At 41.6% G+C, this 20150-nt stretch overlaps 1 protein-coding gene across 1 annotated transcript in view; it reads left to right on the top strand.

Moving 5' to 3' along the window:
• The window catches only part of SPOCK1 (SPARC (osteonectin), cwcv and kazal like domains proteoglycan 1), a 515798-nt gene extending 497635 nt beyond the window's left edge, over window positions 1-18163 (top strand). Inside the window, exons 8-11 of the mRNA XM_027076628.2 lie at window positions 3013-3234; window positions 8807-8869; window positions 14116-14253; window positions 14722-18163. Coding sequence (XP_026932429.1) covers window positions 3013-3234; window positions 8807-8869; window positions 14116-14253; window positions 14722-14912 — 614 coding nt within the window. The 3' untranslated portion in view covers window positions 14913-18163. The remainder of the gene's footprint in view (window positions 1-3012; window positions 3235-8806; window positions 8870-14115; window positions 14254-14721) is intronic.
• The last annotated feature ends 1987 nt before the right edge of the window (window positions 18164-20150 follow it).

Raw genomic sequence — 20150 nt, 5'->3', positions numbered from 1 at the left:
TTTGGAGTGTTAAAGTTGCACCTAATGTTCAGCTACTATAAGCAACGCATGTGTATCACACATCTTTGATAACTTATCTTTGTGAACGTTAGACGGCATTTTGTTTTCCATAGAAACTCCCAGGCAAGGGTTCCCCCTCCCCACCAGTGAATTTGCAGAGCCTGTATTCAGAGCGTCATCATAAGCTACAGAGAAAACTCAGAATGGGTCCGCATCTTTGTACCTTGATGGACTCTCTCGCTGCCTTGAACTCAAAGGGCATTAGGGGTAGGCTTCTTCAGTTGGCTCAGAATGTCTTCCTCAATAACACACGTGTTCCCATACGTGGAGTTTTGCAACTGTTAGGATCCAAAGCTGAATCAGCCTCTGGTCTTTGGCCAAAATCAGAACGATCACCTTCATTTTTGGTTATTCTTTGCCGTTCGTAGCTGTAGATACTGGTAGAGAATACTGCCATAGAGGACACTTGTTTAACTAGTTTGGATCTTTTATTTTAAGGGAATGGTGATTTCTGAGAAGTAAACACTGAAGTGTCCAAAGGGTGATTTCAGGTGGCTGAGTCTGTGGGAAAGAGGAAGGAAGAGTGTTTTTTTTCCATTCCTGCTGGAGGCTTCCTTGAGAGTTAGTGGACAATTAATGCACAGATGGTCTAAAAGAACCTTTCCCTGGGATCCACGAGGAGCAGCTGGGCCCTTGGGCTTTCTGAATAACCTTTCAATGAAGAGCAGATTGATGTGAGGAGAACTATTCCTTGCAGCCTCCAGTCCCAGGAGACTCCTTCCATAGACAGCTAGGGAGCTGGCAAAAGACCTGCCCTTGGCCAGAAGCAAATTGAGTCCCCAAAGAGGCTCTTAGGTTTGATGTCCTGAAGCAGTGGCAGTGAAGCGAGTCTTCAGGAACCACAAGGCTGCAAGAGGGAGAGATGTTTTTTTATCAGTTCAGGACTTCTGAAGAGGAAACCATGGAACCTTATAAGTCCCCTATTCTTGGGGTCAACTAGAAGGGCTGCTGTCTTTCCCTCTTCATTCCTCAATACCAGGTGTGGATATCTTTTCTCTAGTATCTTCCCACTGGGTATGGAGTGGGCTTGATCCACTGTCCAACCGGTTTGGCACTTCTCTTTGGCGGTCATTCAGCAGTGAGCCCCTCTTTCCCATGTATTAAAATACTAATATCCTATAATGTTGATGCATATTACATACAATATTCTATATATAACTGTGGAGCCATTTAGTGTCAGAGTTAATGATCTTGCTTTACTCGGTAGCCCCTAAGGACATCCTCATCATAGAGACTGTTCAATCATGACCTTCAAAGAAGAGGCCACATTATGTCCCCTAATGTCTCTTAAAAAGGGGGATGTTTTCTAAGACACGTTCTAGGATATCAATAGGACTAAATTTAAAAATTGACTTCTGTGTCTCAAGGAGTAAACTCTGCAGTAGCTAGAGAACTTCTCTCAATAAATACTTTTACTGAGAACTTACTATGTGCCTGCACTGGTGGAGGCTACTGAAGGGAACAAAGCAGTCTTTGCCCTCAAGGAGCTTAGCATCTAATGGATATTCACTGACAGTAAGGGGAAGCAGAGGGTTCGTGAGAGCTCAGAGGTAGGGGTGCTGTACTTACTTTACTGGTTCCTAGGCAGGGAAGACCTCTTTGTAAAAAATAAGGCTTTCACAAAGGTGGGTGCATTTTGCTATGTTTCATATTCTGCAGGCAGGGGTTGGTAATGCACATAGAAACCTGATGCGCAGGGAATGGGTGGCCGACGCCATCAGGATCTCAGTTGTAGTCACCGTATCACTCCCTTGGCCTGCCCGTCCTCAAGCATGTGGCACCCAAGCTAACTAGAGGTCCTCAGGGTAGGAGCATCACATGAAGTAGAGGCAGCCCTGGGAGAAGAGGGACAGAGAATGTAGACTCAGGGCTGGGCCACCTGTGTTTGAAGCCCAGCTCCACAATTATATGACCTTGAGCAAGTAGCTTAAGCCTTGAGCTTTTTTTCTTCCATCTGTAAAGTAGAGAGGATATACCATTTTATAGGCCTATTAGAAGGGTTGAATGAGATGATTAAGAATAAGGTGCTTAGAGGAATACCTTAAATTACACAAAAATGAACTTTTTTCATAATTTTTCCTGGGAATCTGAAACCACTTCTAGAAATCCAGCTTATGGAATGACTTGAAATTGCATAGTGCTTTTGATTCTGACAGAAAGACCAATTTTAGATTTGGGGCATGCCTTCTCTGGGGGTTGTCTACAGTAGATTCAATATCCTGAGTGTTAAGCAAAGTGTTATTATTCTAGGGCGTACAGTTTCCATTGTGGAAACAAGTAATTCTTTAAGAAAACTACCCCCCCCTCCCCCAGGGAAATAAGAAAGAAATTATTGTCTGACTCAATTTGGATTCCATATCATGTATCTCTTGAGGGGACTGCAGAAAAGAAGAATAGGGAACAGAAGCAGGTACCTGGCTTGTTTTCCCATTAATGTTCAAACGGCTTGGATTTAACAGTCCTTTGGGACATAATCAGTGCTTCTGGATTGTGCTATATAGTTTTATTTCACTGCCATCATCTTTTTTTTGCAATAGTTTCTTTTGTTTTGGTTCTTCACATATTTTCCCCCCTAAATATAAAAGTATACTTTGCAGAATTATAAGTTTTTTCTTTTCTGCACCATGTTTGTACTCTTCCTTTTGGGCATACCCTGTTTTAAGCAAGTCTAGTAAATGTAAATTCTTATTTACATCACACATAAATTAGTACGGGGGACTTGTTCCCTTTGAAACATATTTTCCTCAGATGCTGACTTCTGTTTAAGAGCATTTTTAATTATCTTATTTAAAACCCCCAAACAACAGTATCTTCTCGTAGTGTGCCCCTGAGACCCACCCATGGAGGGAAATAGTCTCAGGGGAGGTTGTAGGTGGGGTGGGCCCTGGGCCTCTTCTTGGGATGGGAAGATCTAGGCTGGGTGGCCACTGAGATGTGCCCTTCTCTCTGCAGGATTTGACACCAGCATCCTGCCCATCTGCAAGGACTCTCTGGGCTGGATGTTTAACAAGTTAGATATGAACTATGACCTCCTTCTTGACCACTCAGAGATCAATGCCATCTACCTGGATAAGTATGAGCCCTGTATCAAACCTCTCTTCAACTCCTGTGACTCATTCAAGGATGGCAAGCTCTCCAACAATGAGTGGTGCTACTGTTTCCAGAAGCCTGGAGGTAAGGTGGGACAGAGGCGGGGTCCCAAGTTCAGGGCAGCCACACTGGGCAAGGAAGGCCCACATATCACATACTGGGGAGAGCCCTGGGTGGAGATCAGGCAGAAGAACACAAGTAGAGAGTAGAGCATTCATCTGATAATGGCAGACCCAAAGGCTCTTTTCTTCTATTTTATTTCCACTCTTCTCATGGTATATCAGAAAATTCAAGAGCATAATGGTAGAGTCCATTACTTCAGTCACCCTCTGGGACGATCTCCTGACCATATTGTGCCTCGATTTTTTCATCTGTCAAATGGGTGTCGGAACCTTTGCTATAGAATTCCCAAGGTCACTGTGAGAACCTTAATGTGAGAAATACTGTACAAATGTGAGAGCATCATAATTCCCGTTGTCACATGAGTTCTCCATGTTCCTCTTAGAGAAAGCCCCTTGTCCTTTTCTCTGGGATAAATACAGATTTATACCGAATCTTGTAGACAAGGAGATTTCGGTTATAAACTCCCACTAACTCCAGAAAGACACAATATTTGAGGAATATGTGGAAAGAATACAGGAGTATCTCTAATTTGTTGGAAAGTCAGACAAGAGAGTCCACCTACAGACTCTCAGGAATCTAGGGGCAGGAGCCCTGAGTCTGCTGGAGAAGCCACATAGTCTAGCTTTGCTTCTTCTGCCTTAGCTTCCTGGGGTTGTGCCCAAGTGTGGCACACGACAGCTAGCAGACGCTGGCTTGTATTTGAATTCCATTCCCAAGTCCCAGGAAAATATGCCTCCGCCTGAATCAGGTATCATGGGCACTCTGCAGGCATGGCTGTCAGAACCTCTGCCCAGGAAAGGGAGATGGTTATGAGTATTAGAGTATTTAAATCATACATGTGTGTATGCCTGTGTGTATTCAGAATCGGTGCACCCCCAGAGCAGAAAATGTGGGCATTAAAAAAGGGCACGTGGTGTCGCATTCATGTACATGTTTACAGGATTACAAGAGACATTCCTAAAAGAATTACTGGTCACAGGGCAGGTGCATTTTTAAATTTAAGCCGTATTTCCAATTTGCCTTCCAAAAACGTTGTACCCATGTTTACGCTCTCCAAGAATACCTAGTTCCCCACGGGGGAGCCAAACCTTGTGGTCACTGCCAAGTTAAGGGACAAGCTGTTACATTTCCTCACGGGTCTCATTTCATTTCTCTTATTATAACTTAGATTGAACACCTTCGTGTTTGAGAAATTCCTTTTTTTTTGTAATTTTTGGTATGTTTCTAGGAGTTTTTTTTTCTCAATGAAGGACATTAGCACTGTTGAAGTCACATGTATTGCAAATATATTTTTCCCCAACTTTGACTTGGTCCATTTTTTTAGGAAGACATTTTTCAATTTAAGAGTGTAAAATTTCTCCATCTTTTATGGTTTTTTAGCAACCATAAGGCTTACATTAAGTCTAGAAAGGTAACGTGTACCTTTGGGTACCTTAGGTAAAGGTACCAAATACCTTCAGTATTTGAAGGTGCATGATTCTCTTGTGTTTGTGTTTTCTTCAGCACATTTTGGTTGGTTGGTTGTTTATTGAAATCTTGTATCACTTTTGGTTTTTTTGGTGTATGGTCAGAGAGGGTCACAGCCCCTCTCCCCACTCCTGGAAATGGTTGTTCAGTTACGTTTTTGTCATGTATTGACTAACCTATCCTCCTCCTCTCATCTGAATGCTTCCTCTATTGTATATAATATTTCCTTATATTTATACGTCTCTTCTTCCATCTAGAATCCTTTTATTGTAGAACAGCATCTATCAACCAATGGAGTTATATTTTTTTAATGGTTTTTATTTATTTAGAGTGAGAGAGAGCATGCGCACACATGTGGGGGAGGGGCAGAGAGAATTCCAAGAGGGCTCTGCAATGTCAGCACAGAACCCATAGCAGGGCTCGAACCCAAAAACTGTGAGATCATGACCTGAGCCAAAATCAAGAGCTGGACGCCTAATTGAGCCATCCAGGGGCCCCTCGAGTTACATTTTTAAGTTTTGTTCTCATAGATACTGTACTTCCTGTCTATTTATTGCCCTTGTAAAGGAAATTGATTTTTTTTTCCCATTATAGTTCCTCACTGCTGGTGGTTTCAGTATTAATCTTGTTCGCACCCACCTTACTAAATTCTCATTTTGTTTATAATAATTATTCTGGTTGGTTTCCTTGGATTTTTGAGGTGTGCAATCATAACCTCTGCAAATAGTGATAATTTTTTCTTTTTTCTTTTTATACCTCCTCTCTCTTTTCTAATCATATCAGCTAATACTTCAAATTTGTGTTAAATAATAGCCATGTTCTTACTTTAATAGAAATGCTTGGAGTGATTGAGTTCTAAGTTTAATGATAGCTTTGGGCTTGAGTCCATATAAAATCATGTAACCTTCAGCCAGGGTTCAGGCTTAGCCTAAGTAACCAAAGCCTCCGTGTTAGTGCTTCTTGGAGGTGTAATGCCAGGACCCTGAGCGTGAGGTTACTGCCTTTATCAAGGGACAGAGCTGGTCACCACGCTGTGTGGATGTCCCTGGATGTGCTGCCCTTTCAGCAACTGCTGAAGGAGGCCAGAACCCCATCACGTGGCACATTATGGTGTCCAGGAGAAGTTGATCAAACTACAACAGAAGTCATTTTGTTATAGTTCATTTTTTTTTTGTTACTCATTCTGTGTATTTCTCTCATTATTTCTTTATTTTTTGTGGGAGAGAGAGAAACAGAGTGGCAGGTGGGGAAGGGACAGGGAGAGAGAGAATTCCAAGCAGGTTCCACACCCAGCACAGAGCCCTATATGGGGCTTGATCTCACAACACTGAGATCATGACCTGAGCCAAAATCAAGAGTCAGATGCTTAACTGATCCACCCAGGTGCGCCTCTCTCCTTTTCTTAAGTTAGGTTCTTTATTTTTGTTGGATTTCTACCACCTTCCTCCATGACCCAGAACCAGCCCTGAGAGTTCTGTTTGACCCCCACATTTCCTCATTTCCTTTTGATTAATGCATGTACTCAAGGCTAAAAGTTTTCTCCAAAGCACCCTTTTAGCTATAGACCATAGGTATTAGGTATGTGAGGATTTTTTTTTTTTTTTTTTTTTACTATGATTAATGTGTAGATGTCCTACAATAAAGGCTCTAAATGCCTCTTCGGTCCAAGAAAATTTTGAGAGAGCACTTTAAAATTTTCCATGTGGTAGGATTATTTATTGACTGGTTTCGATATTTTTGTTTAGTATTACGTTTGAGTTTTTGAAGTTTCTTCAAAAATTCTCACTGGAATTGTATTCCTTGAGTTAGCACTTGAGTATCTGTAAATATTGGTATTTTCTTTATACAGAAACAAAGATGCCAAGATTAAACTTACTCTCCTAGTGCTGGGTTTAGCTATAGAATAATATGAACTCATACTAATTTTTGTTCCCCTTTAAGGACATGGATTTCCTAGGACATGTCTTAGTTTTGCTCAGTTCGTAACACTTTCCTGAGATATGTCATGCATTTTTTTAAATTTTTTAAAATATTTTATTTATTTTTTTAAGACAGAGACAGAGCATGAATGGGGATGGGGCAGAGAGAGAGGGAGACACAGAATTTGAAGCAGGCTCCAGGCTCTGAGCTGTCAGCACGGAGCTTGATGCGGGGCTTGAACTCACGAACCGTGAGATCATGACCTGAGCTGAAGTCGGATGCTTACCGACTGAGCCACCCAGGCACCCCTATGTCATGCATTTTTGAGCTCTGGAATTAAACATTTGGTTCCATTTGATTAGTCTCTGCTCAGGAGCATCAGTTATATACATGTTGCACATCAGTTTTGTTGTTTCAGATACAGCCTTCCTTTATTTAAGTGTTTAATTTTCTTCTGTGTCGCTTATGTCTTTGAGCCTTTGTATCTGCATTGAACTGGAGTGTCCTTTTTGTGTGGTGATTCTTTTTTTTTTTCAAGTGGACTCTACACCCAGCATGGAGCCCAGTGAGGGGCCACAACAGACATGAGCTGAGATCGAGAGTCAGACCCTTAACCGACTGAGGTGCCCCAAGTGTCTTTTTCATTAGAGCCCTTGACTACTTAAGTCTTGGGTAACTATTTTCATTTGCTCAGAAGCCAGCGTTTTCTGTTAGAATTCTTCATGTGGAGTTGGGTTTTCTTGCAGTACTTTTTAGTAGGTCTCAGCCTGATTGATGTTTCCTTGCTGGAAGAGAGGTAAAATTTTTACAATTACCATCGGACCATTTGAGGAACTCCCTGACACAGTGTTTCTATGTATGTGGGCGACTTTTGCATTCTTCAGGAACAGTCTTCTAAATGCCTACGGTTTTTGCACAAAGATCAGCTTTCCGGTGGTAAAATAGGAAGAATATTGGTCCCTACTTTATAGGATTGTTGTAAAGATGAAGACAAAATTCTAGAACATCGTCTGGTACATTCTAAGAATTCATTAAGTGCCCCTTATTTGTCATAGTGAATGCTTTACTTCATCAAACATGGAATCTGTTTCCCTTTTTCTTTGTTGTTTTCAGTTGGTATCTTTCTCCTGCACTCTGAAAGCACCTTAAACCCAGGGGTGAATAAAGCGTATTAGTTTTTCTTAAGGAACCAGCAACGAGACCGGGTGGCATCGTGCACTCCACAGGGTAAAAGATGTTAAGAAGGTGGTCAGGTACTTACGCTACTTCTGTCCAAGCAAGTCTGGGGCCTGTAGTAAATGTTCTGAGACTCAGAATACTTCTGCCCTTGGCTCGAGGCCCATGAGCACGTATCAGAGTCTTCCAGAGCCATGCGGTCTGCCAAGGCAAGTCACGGCGACTCAAGAACTGGTGAAGCCATCTTTCTTTAGGCTTGGAATGGAATAAGTTCTTCTCCTGGGAGACAGAACTGCACACTGTCATAGGCCCTCATTGGCCATGCAGCTCCCACTCTATCAGTCCTTCCCTTGAGAGCTGAGTTTTGTGCTCATTCATGGCAACAGGTGTTTTATAATTGGGGACCTGGAGGCTGAGAGTTAACGTTTCACTTTTCTGTTCTCACTGCTACTCTCTATCTCTTACATAGCTTCAAAGTTTGTATAATTTTACAGCTGTTCCTTGAGGTCTATGTAAGTCTGAAGTAGCTATTCTCATCCTCTTTGTCTCCTGTAGCAAGACCTGGGTTAGATTAAGTATTGGTGAGTTGCTCCCGTCTGTGGATTCGTAACATTTAACCACGAGGATGCTGTAATCCTCGTTCTCAGCTGATTAAAATGTCTATTACCAGATCACCTAGAAGCACTTGGCATTTGCCTGAGTTGGTGGCAGGAAGAACAATTACTATACAATGCAAGTAGCCCCCAAATACTATTTAAGTACCTCATGATGTAAGGGTTTTTGTTGTTTTTTTTTTTTTTTGATTAGTAACACTAATGGCCTGAATTTGTTGTGCTGTTTAATAACAGCATATGGAGTCATTCCAGTCTCAGGTGTGTCATTGTGTACATTTCACTTCATGAGTGAAGCCAATCATTAGAGATTATGTCCTGCACCATCTGGAAACTGACTTTCATAAATTATTTTCCAGGTCTCCCTTGCCAGAATGAAATGAACAGGATCCAGAAGCTGAGCAAGGGGAAGAGCCTGTTGGGTAAGTACACTTTCTTGTCACTCGTTTGAACAACTAATTAAACCAACCATGTCTCGTGTAATGTTGAGCCCCAGCAATGGTTATTCCATTAGGTAACAGTGTTTCCTGAAAGAAATGCCTCGCTTCATTCCCAGACAGCTGGCTGGACGTAGTCTGAGGATAGGCGAGCTGTTTGAGAAATGCTGCCTAGTCCATTAGCCCAGGACTAGTGGGCAGGGCTGCAAGGGTGGGAATCCAACACCGTCTCTACTGCCCGCTCCTCCCTTACTTGGGGCTCCAGTAAACCTCGGCTTTCTCTTCTCTCAAGAATCTCTCTTGAATGGAGCATGCAAGTGTTCCTTCCTAGTTCAAGCGGTAACGTCTGTGAATTATTCCCCAAATTGTCCATTCAGGGAAGAAGATGAGCTGTAGCCTCTTCTATATTTATCAGATCGGGTTCAAAGGCTTGGGTGTGCTTAAATGTGTTTTTTGGATTCATGTGCATAATAATCCCTGGAGGAAAGCATAAATCTGTTTAAATAGTGCACATTTCTCCTCTCTGTCTGAATGTTAACTGTGCTTTTCCCTGACACGCCCATCTGTGGCTGGAGGTAAAGGTAACAAATGCTGGCTTGTTGAAGTGTTCCCTTTCAGCTGCATATCCTCTTTCTCCAGCACTAAGGGGTGGTCATGGCATTCAGACCAGGCCATTGCAGAGACTGGTAAACCTCATGTATTTGTCAAAAAAGGAGTCTGGGTTGGTTTACTTGCTTTTTAAAAAGAGAGCTGACAGCGGCAATATAATACACAATAATTCACAATTTTTCTTGTTAAGCATTAAGAAGCAGGTGCATCCCTTAAGCGGCTTGCCATTTCAAACATGCACCTGTGTACTTGAAGAAATGGGCAAGTTTTGTTTTGTTTTGTTTTGATTTTACAGATTGTCTAAGGTAGTTTCTCCTCTACTGATTTTTGGGTTGCCTCAGACCTCCCACTTCTGATAATGCCCCGTTCGACTCAGGAAGAACCCCAAAGTTGTGACTTTGACCTATGTGGACCTAGGTTCTAAAAAGACAAAGGTATCATTCTGATCTGAAGGCAGCTTCCATAGGTCTGTCCAGTGCAAGGGCTTGTGCTCACTAATCTGATTTCTCCATGTAGGAGGTTATTCAGGCGTTTGAGTGATATGCCTAAGGTCCACAGGTAGTTAAAGAATTAGTATAAATCCAGTTATTAAATTTTATTTTCATTGGCTATGCATATCTTCTTACCGCTTCATTAATAATGAATGAGACATTTATAAGGCATGTAGTCTGAGATAAAACGTCTCATCTTCCATTTTCCCTAGCTCACACCAATGAAACGCCTACCTTTGTCCTACCTTGAATCTCACCTAGTTTTCAAGCTTGCTTTATCACATCTCCCCACATACAGAGATTACTCTGGCTGACTCATAAAAATACCATTGACCTCCTTACACATCATTTCCTGCATGGGGATATCTCCTAATGTGTTTTCACGGGCATTCAAATTAAAAACAAAATAGACCATACATCGTGGAGAATAAATAATCAAAAGTGAAATTAAAACTACTTTTAGGATTGAATGAAAATGAGGTTTGTGGGCCGAAATCAGAGGGAAGCAACTAAAAACTTAGAGGAATATTCACAGCTTCAAATGCATTTATGAAAAAACAAACACTAACCTTTCAGGTCAAAAAATGACCAAGACTAAAGTAGAAAACTTCAGCATGTATTGGAATCACTGGGAGTGTTTACTAAAGCACAGTTTCTGATTCAGTAGATCTGGGTGGGATAGGGCCTAAGTACATGCTTTTCTAAGATGTTTCCAGGTAACGATGCAGGTGCTGGTCCTGGGACCACACTTTGACAACCACTGCTATAAGCCAACTTAGAGAATCTTGAAAACCTTGTTGAAACAAGTACTGTGAGTTACGGAAGAGAAACAGAAGACCCACCTGTATGAAAAACCATGAAATTCATGAAAATCAAAATGCTAACCTCACCGCCCCCCAAAAGAGGCCCAAAATATTTTTATGAGTAAGTCTTTCACAGAAGAAAATGTATTCAAAATGTCTAGAGGAGGCAAAGAAAAACACCTGAATCATTTCATGAATTGGGTGCCATGATAAAAAAAGGAGAAGAAATAGAGGCATATAGTTTTATCACTTAGTGAATCACCTAGTAACACAGATGCAAAAGGATCAGTAAATTCAGTCAGTAGTATTCCAAGAACAATGTATCATGGCCAAGTAGCATTTACTCCAGGAAAACAATATCCCAATTACTAGTAAGGAGATTGAATTACTAATCAAAAATATCCCCAAAAAGAAAAGCCCAGGACCAAATGGCTTCACTGGTGAATTTTAGTGAACATTTAAAGAATTAACACCACCACACCTTCTTCAACTCTTCCAAAAAAGATCAAAGAAGAGGAAACACTCCCAAGCTCATTTTTGAGGCCAGCATTATCCCAATGGCAAAATCAGAAAGGACCCTACAAGAAAAAAACAGGCCAGTATCTTAAATACACATACAAAAGTTCCCAATAAAATACTAGTAAACCAAATTCAACAGTGCATTAAAAGGATCAAATGGGATTTAATGCTGCAATGCAAGGATGGTTCAAAATACACAAATCAACCAATATGATATATTAATACAAGGTGATATCTGAATAGATGCAGAAAATTCACTTGACAAAATCCAGCATCCATTCATGGTTTTTAAAAACTCTCCACAAATTAGGTATAAAAGGAACAAACCTCAACATAATAAATGCCACATAAGACAACCAACATCATATTCAACAATGAAAGGTTGAAATCTTTTCCTCTAATATCAGAAACGAGACCAAGTGGGCACTCTTACCACTCCTATTCAACATACTACTGGAAGTCCTATGCAGCACAGTCAGTCAAGAAAAAGAAACAAAAGGCATCCAAGTTGGAAACAAGTACAATTTTCCTTGTTTGCAGATATGTTTCAGCCAAGGAGGTGAAAGATGTATATACTGAAAACTATATGATGCTGATGAAAGAAATCAAAGACAACACAAATAAATGGAAAGGAATCCCATGTTCATGGAGTGGAAGAATTAATATTGTTAAAATGTCCATATCACCCAAAACCATCTACAATTTAATTGCTATCCCTATCAAAAGTCCACTGCTATGTTCTGCAGAGATAGAAATAACAATCCTAAAATTCATATGGAATCACAAAAGACCCCAGATAGCCAAAGCAATCCTAAGAACAAAGTAGGAGACATTACACTTGCTGATTCCAAGCTACGTTATGAAGCTGTAATCATCAAAGCAGCATGATGGCATAATAACAGACACAAAGATCAAGGGAACCAAAAATAAACACAAGTGTATAGGTCTACCATTAGTCTCTTTAATAAATGGTGCTTGGAAGATTGAATATTCACATGTAAAAGACTGAAACTAGATCTCTATCTTATACCCCTCACAAAAATTAACTCAAAATGGATTAAAGACTTAAATGCAAGACTGGAAACCATAAAACTCCTAGAAGAAAACATAGGGGAAAAAGCTTCTTGACATGAGCCTCAGCAATCATATTTTTTATAGGACACCTGAAGCACGAGCCACTAAATTAAAAAAAAAAAAAGTGGGACTACGTCAAACTTAAAAGCTTCTGCACAGCGAAATTATCAGAAAACCTACAGAATGAGGAATAACATTTGCAAACCATATATCTGATAAGGGATTAATACCCAAAATGTATAAAGAACTCAACTCAGTAGGAAAACAAACCAAAAACCTGATTTAAAGATGGGTAGAAGATCTATATAGACATCATTCTAAAGAAAACATACAGATGGCCAACAGGTACGTGAAAAGATGCTCAACGTTATTAATCATCAGGGAAATGCTTATCGAAATCACAGTGAGATATCACCTCACACCTGTTAGAATGGCTGTCATCAAAATGACCAGACACAACAAGTGCTAGTAAGGACATGGGGAAAGGGAAGCATTGTGCGCTGATGGTGGAAATGTAAATTGGTCCAGCCACTAGGGAAAGCAGTATGGAGGTTCATCAAAAATTTTAAAATAGTACTGCCATACAGTCCAGCAATTCAACTTGTCAGAATATATCCCAAGGAAATGACATTCTGTCGAAGAGATATATGTACTCTTATGTTCACTTCAGCATTATTTATAGTAGCCAAGATACAGAAACAACAGAGGTGTCCATCACCGGATTACTGAATAAACATTATTGGTGCGTGTGTATACACAATAGAATATTGTATACCATAAGAGAAGGAAGTCTTGCCCATTGTGACAACACAGATGGACCCTGAAGAAATTATGCTAAGTGAAGTAAGTCAGACAAATACTGTATGATCTCACCTATCTGTGGAATCTAAAAATCTCAGGGGCACCGGGGTGGCTCAGTCGGTTAAGCGTCTTTGGCTCAGGTCATGATCTTGTGATTCCGTGAGTTCCAGCCCCACACTGGGTTCTCTGTTGTCAGAGGCTGAAGTGGGCTCCACACTGTCTCTGCCCTTCCCCTGTTCACGTATACACACGTACTCTCTCTCTCTCTCTCTAAAAATAAACCAAAAAAGTTTACAACAAAAACTCATAGAAAAAGACATCAGGCTGGTAGTCCCCAGCAGTAGGGAGTAGAGAGGGGGGGAACTGGAGAAAGGTGATCAAAAGGTACAAACTTCCAGTGGAAAGGCATGTAAGTACTAGGAATTTAATGTACAGCATGAGGACTCTAGTCAACTTTGCTGTGTGGTACATAGGAAAGTTGTTAATAGTAAATCCTAAGAGTTCTCATCACAAGGGAAACACATCTTTTTTTTTTTTTAAATCATTGAGATGATGGATGTTAATTAAACTTACAGTGGTAATCATGTCCCAGTATATGTGAGTCAAATTTGGCCCTACAGTTGACATTCCACAAGGCTGCCCATCAATTCTAGCTCAGTAAAACTGAAAAAATATTAACCAGTTGTAAGAGCAGGACCCATTCACCATTTAGAGGGGAAACCTAAGAACCCATCAAAGAAGGGATCCTGTCTAACCTTGAGCAAACCCAGGGACTTGTCATCTTGAGTAAGTAATAACCAACGGCCCCATTCTCCCCTGCTAGCTGTGCAAGAAGTTGCCGGTCTCATAGGTTAGCCCTCTTCTCCGTCTTGGAGGGCATCGCCCCCGAGTATCAGGGCACCTCTGATTCAAATTGGACCTTTTATTCCCTCAGGAGCATTCATACCTCGGTGTAATGAGGAGGGCTATTACAAAGCCACACAGTGCCACGGGAGCACAGGACAGTGCTGGTGTGTGGATAAATACGGAAACGAGCTGGCTGGCTCCAGGAAACAGGGCACTGTGAGCTGTGGTGAGTAAGGTCTTCCTGCATCAGCCCCACCATGACGACTTGCACGTCCTGACTGAATAAAGCCCTGGGCAGGGAAATTTCAAGACCTATCCGTGGTCTACAGCGAACAAGCTCACAATGGTGACGTGAATAAAGCACACTTGATTATGCGTAGCTAGCTTCCGGAGTGTCAGGGACTCACCATGAGCAGGAGATTGGGTAACATTTTGTAACAGTCAGGAACTGTCGCAGGCAGAGAGGGACTTCGATAAACCGCCCACAGTCCTACCCCAGAAGGTAGAAGCATCTCAAGAATTCTGGGGGCCCCCAAAGCCTGTGGTCCCTCCAGGCTGGGAGGCCCCAGTATTCAGAGAGTGAATTGCATGGTTTTTCCCTACAGTTGAGTCACATGCGAAGGAACCATTCTTATGGTCATAAGGTATAAAGAGAAACTAATCCTCCATCTTGTCTTCCTTCTTAATATTTCAGAAGAGGAGCAGGAAACGTCAGGGGATTTTGGCAGTGGTGGCTCCGTGGTCCTGCTAGACGACCTGGAGGATGAACGGGAGCTGGGACCAAAGGACAGATTGGGCAAGCTGAGGGTGCACACCCGGGCAGTGACAGAGGATGATGAGGATGAGGATGACGACAAAGAGGACGAGGTCGGGTACATATGGTAGTCCCCACCGGGAAGAGGACACGAGGTGCACACAGAATTGCAAGTCACTTCCTACTCCTGCGTTTGTATCTCATAAGACTCCACAGCACCAAGGCCTCTTCCCCATTGTTGCTCTCTGTACCCGACCCGAGGTTTGGGAGACCACTTCTTGTCCCCAGAGCATTCTGGTTTTGCATACGCTTGTGTGGGAAGAAGGGTGTTGTGTTTTGTTTTTTAGAGGGGGAATGGCTGGCTGAATTCGAGCCCCCTTCCCTCCCATGAGATTTTTGCAACAAGCATGTGATTTATGTGGGATTCTGACAGTGCAGGGAGCCCCCACCTTGTAAACGTCAAAGATGCTTTTTGATTACCCACACCAGTGGTTATTCCAGCATGGTTCCCGGCCTTACGGTGTCTAAGTGCTTTTCTTGTGTCCTGTAGATGTCGTGGAAAACACACCACACTGTACTTATTTTCCCCCCTAGCCCCACCACCCCGGGTGTTAATAACTAAAAGTTAGTTTTCATATCACTCTATCTGGCTTCCTACAAACAAGAGCCTTAATTCAGTCAAGAGTTCCTCTGGGGAATTGATTTCCTTAATAAAAAATGGTGTCTGGACGCTTCTCTCTGTACATGCTTGAATATGTACAGAACAGACTGTACGTGTACAAGGTGCACACACACACCTCTCAGAAAAAAGTGTTTCGAGATCCTCTAAAAACTCATCTGAAAAACAATTCTAGATTTGTCAGCCTGTCCAGACCTGGATCACAATTTCTGGAATAAGAAATTTGTATCAAAGTCCTTTTTTTGCACTAACAGCACTTGCAGCCTGCAGGCTGAGGATGCTCCTTCCCCTATGCATTAGCAGAGTTCCTGGAAGCCCTTTGATTTGGATAAGCCTCTGTCCGCCTAAATCACTTTTCTTGCAGAAGCCATGAGACTCCCACATGGGCAACTTCACAAGCCATCTCTTTCATTTCAGCTCCAAGCCCACCCCGGGCTGCAACAATCCTGTCCGCCACAGGTTCTCACCTTCCCTACCTACGCAAGGGCTTTTTCCAAGGCATGTCTCCTTATCATATCCCCTGCTCTCCGAGAAGACAATACCGCAGTGTTCCTTAGCAGAAGAAAATTCCGGATTCTTAATCTAAGGTTTTGCTTTTGCCCCATTTCTATCCACAGATCATAATGAGGGTCCACGAACTGTACAGATTTTATACCACCACTCATCCTTTGTAAAAAATCCCAGACGGAGGCCAAAAAGAACTTCATCGTAGCACAGAGAAGCTAGGGTTGGATGTTTACCGGCTAGTCCTGTCCCCATCACCTCACCTGCACCAATGTCAAGAAACCAGTGAAGAAGGCCCTTCATCAGTGTTTCTTTTCCCGAAGTAAGTTCACGATTAGAGTGTGTCTCCAAATTTGGTAGGGTCATTATCTCTATCGTTTTTAGAATTTCTGACCCTATCAAAGCTGACTCAGATACAAAGTACCAAAGAATAGTCCTCAAGTGGTCCCATTTAGTTCAGTACCAGCCCTTAAGCTCCTGCTCCACCTGGTTTCCAGCTTCCTGGATACCCTCATCAGCCACCCAGCAAGGCTTTCTGGCCCACATTTTTTGTTGTTGTTTGTTTTCGTTCATCATGAATTCCAGCCCATCCACAAGACAACCACATAAAACTCAGGCAAAAAAACACTTTGTACTCTGTCAACCTGCCTCAAACCAGCAGTGTCCAATCCTAGCATTGGCCAAAGTGGCATCATCTCTAGAGTTAGTCTCAGATGGGAAATGAACATACTTGATACAGTAAACTTCTTTGGCCTAATATACACGGGTACAACCAGGACTGTAGGTATAGAGAGGCCAGAGGCAAGCTCTGTATTGGGATTTCAACTGCATCATCCCTGTTTCAATTTTTTTTTTCTCACTTGAACACAACACCAAGATCATAATTTAGAAAACAGGTGTTTAATTGCAGCTAAATTATAATAGAGTATATAAAAGGATCAAGACATTAAAAAAAAATCTCAGTTTACACCATCAGAGAAAACCACTGTTACTGTCTCTCTGAGCTTGGAAAAATGCACAAGAGAACAAATTAAAATCGACTAACTGATTTCACTTAGAGAAACTTCGAGGAACAGAGAACCACCGATTTTAATTTGCCTAATTATCTTATGACAAGTGTCAAAATAAGATGACACTTAAAGATTCTTAGCATTCACTTAATGATGGAGAAGAGTGTGCTCTGTAGTCAGTTCCCAGTAAGCTAACGAGATGCTCATTTTCAAAGATATTCCAAGAAGACATTTTGATTCATTAAGATATTAAATAAAAAGCCCTCCTAAGACCGGAAACCCAAAATCAATGGACCAACCAACATTAACACCACTTTTCGTGCCTCAACTTTGGCATGACATCACTGGATTTTTAAAGGGCTTTAGTACAATTTTTAGAAACTTTACCCTTAGAAGTGAAATTTTTCATTTCTTCCTTTTGGGCAGGAGCATTTTTGCTAGCAACTAAGAATACATAAGAATTTTGATTAAAAAAATAATACCATGATAATCGATTACCTTTTTTTGAGACAGTTCATGAACTGAATCCTCACCGACTCATTTTTGGAAACTCTAGTAAATAGTTTTATTCTCATTCCATAAATGGTTCTCTTATTTAATACCGTTTCCTCGGCATCCAACTTAAACCCCAGAATTTTCTTCCACCATAGTTAGTTGTCTGCCATATTAATGTCTTTTTGTTTCTGCAGATATTCTAGGCATGGGAATACCTTGATATTCAATCTGAGGTTTTGTTATCAGTTTCCCCTTCTTTATGCCCATTTCCCCATGCCCAGCAGTGAATGCCTACGTGTCTGTCCAGGTCTGCCCCTCTACTTTTCCCAGAATGCAATTCACATTTGTTTTGTTTTCATTTTTTACCTTGACCACATTGTACAGTAACATCTAAGAGCCCTTTCTACAGTGGGTGGTTTTGGTCTTTTTATACCTTTTTCTCAAAGTCACTGATGTTTGTCCCTGTTCAATGTGTAGCATTGTAATGAGAGCCCACCAAATCCTGAGTGTCATTTTGTTGTCCCTATTGTAGATGAAATAGTGATGTAGAAAAATCTAGTAAATTCTGAATGCTTTTCCACGTAGACTTATCTGGAATGTGAACACGACCCTTTGGTTAATAGTAAATGCTTTAACTGTAGTCCTAAGTAGGTGCATTTCCGTCTGTCTCAATAAATTTTAATTTGTCTGCAACCTCTGAATGTATTTGTATTTTCTTATCTTGCATGTGAACTCACCTGGCTATGTCCACACCGGCTCTCCAGAGAACAAACAGTAGGGGCAAAGGGGACTGCCAATGCCGACCTCTCCTGTGCTTCTGTACATGGCAGGGAAGAATCCCTGCTGTGGTCGAGCCTGTCCTGGCCCCTCTCAGCACAATCTGTGTCCACTCAGTCTCGAACACCTAACCCTTATTTTTGCTGCTTCCACCTTTTCTACGCCTTACCTCTGTTACATAGTTTTGACCTATCGGATTTCAGTGTTGTCTTCCTGTTTACAACCTTAAGCTTTTCCAGTTCTGCCTATTCCCTCCCTCCCCTGTCAGTTCTTCTCCAATTCTCCTGAAACTAAAACACAAAAAACAACAACAACAAAAAAAAAACAACCCAGTCTCCTTTCCAGGGAATTCTGAGTTCTCCACAGTTCATGGATTAACCCACCAGAGGCTCGTCAAACATCAGAAAGCATCCAAATTGGAACAGGAATTATCTCCTTTCCACCTTTATCCACATTCAGGCCAGTGTGTCTATGACTTAATTATACCCTGAGTAATTTCACCCTGAGCTGAGGTAGAAACTACCTTATGAATAATTCCATTCCTTTACCCCACGGAGTAGATGTTACAGACAATTTGTAGATTGACAGTTCAGGGAAAGGCGCTTCATAAATCCACAAAATAACTAATGTCAGGAGAACAATGACCAATATGAATACTCTAGGGGTGTTACAGGATACAGCAAAGAGATGTTGGCATTCATGGACACACTCCAAATTCATCTCAAATCAGCACAGTTGTGCAGGTCAAATATCACCTTGCTCCTCCAGCTGTGACTTCACAGATGCCACCTTGGTTCGTTTAAAGGGCAGGACCAAAGGAATGAGAACTAGAAGCCAGTGTCCAGCTTTGGTGATACAGGTAAGCCAAAAGGTCACAGCACCTTCTCGCAATGCTTACCCACTTGTAAGATTTGCTTTGACAAATTGATTCAAGGAAAGAGGAAGATTTTAAGATGTATTCACTCAACGGGCCTTTACAGATTTATTTATAGATTTTTAGATGAATAGATGTTGTATTGACGAATGCCACTGGAGGCTGGCACCACATTCAGTTCTAGGAATACAAGTGTGAATAAAACCTGATTGCTCTGTGAACTTAACTTGACATGCTTTGTCTGGACACTATTTTGTTTGCCATTGGTTTCAACCACCTCCTCTACTCTGAGGAACCCCCCATCCGTATCTTGAGTGTGTGTTTTGACCGCCACTCCATTCTTAGACATAGCTTTCCATTTACATAATTCTAGAATTTCCCACTGATAACTTAAAAAATGAAAAAGGTGAGATGAAACAGAGCGGTTATGCCCATGACAGCAAGAGTCAGCAAGGCTGTTCTAACAAACCTGAGCCATAAAGGACGAGATTGATACATTTTTTCCATCCAAATTAACAACATCATAAACAAATTGGCAAGATAAACAAGAGACTAAGGAAGATACCGGTGACATAAAACAGATGAAGGATTAGGATATAAATATTTTTGGACTCCTAAATCCCTAAGCCAAAGGTCCAACAGACTAATGGAGAAACGATGAAAACAAGGAATTCACAGAAGACAGACAAATGGCAAGGGAACCATGCCTAACCTCACGGATGATCAGAGAAACAAAGCCATGATCTATCATTTTTCACTTTAAAAAGCCATGTTACATTGGGGTGCCTGGGTGGCTCAGTCGGTTAAGCGTCCGACTTCAGCTCAGGTCACGATCTCGCGGTCCGTGAGTTCGAGCCCCGCGTCAGGCTCTGGGCTGATGGCTCAGAGCCTGGAGCCTGCTTCCGATTCTGTGTCTCCCTCTCTCTGCCCCTCCCCCGTTTATGCTCTGTCTCTCTCTGTCTCAAAAATAAAAAAATAAATTAAAAAAAAAGCCATGTTACATGTTGATGAGAATGTGGTATAAACACCT

Source organism: Acinonyx jubatus, chromosome A1, assembly GCF_027475565.1.
Source record: "Acinonyx jubatus isolate Ajub_Pintada_27869175 chromosome A1, VMU_Ajub_asm_v1.0, whole genome shotgun sequence".
NCBI lineage: Eukaryota > Metazoa > Chordata > Mammalia > Carnivora > Felidae > Acinonyx > Acinonyx jubatus.
This window is presented reverse-complemented; position numbering and strand designations above follow the sequence as displayed.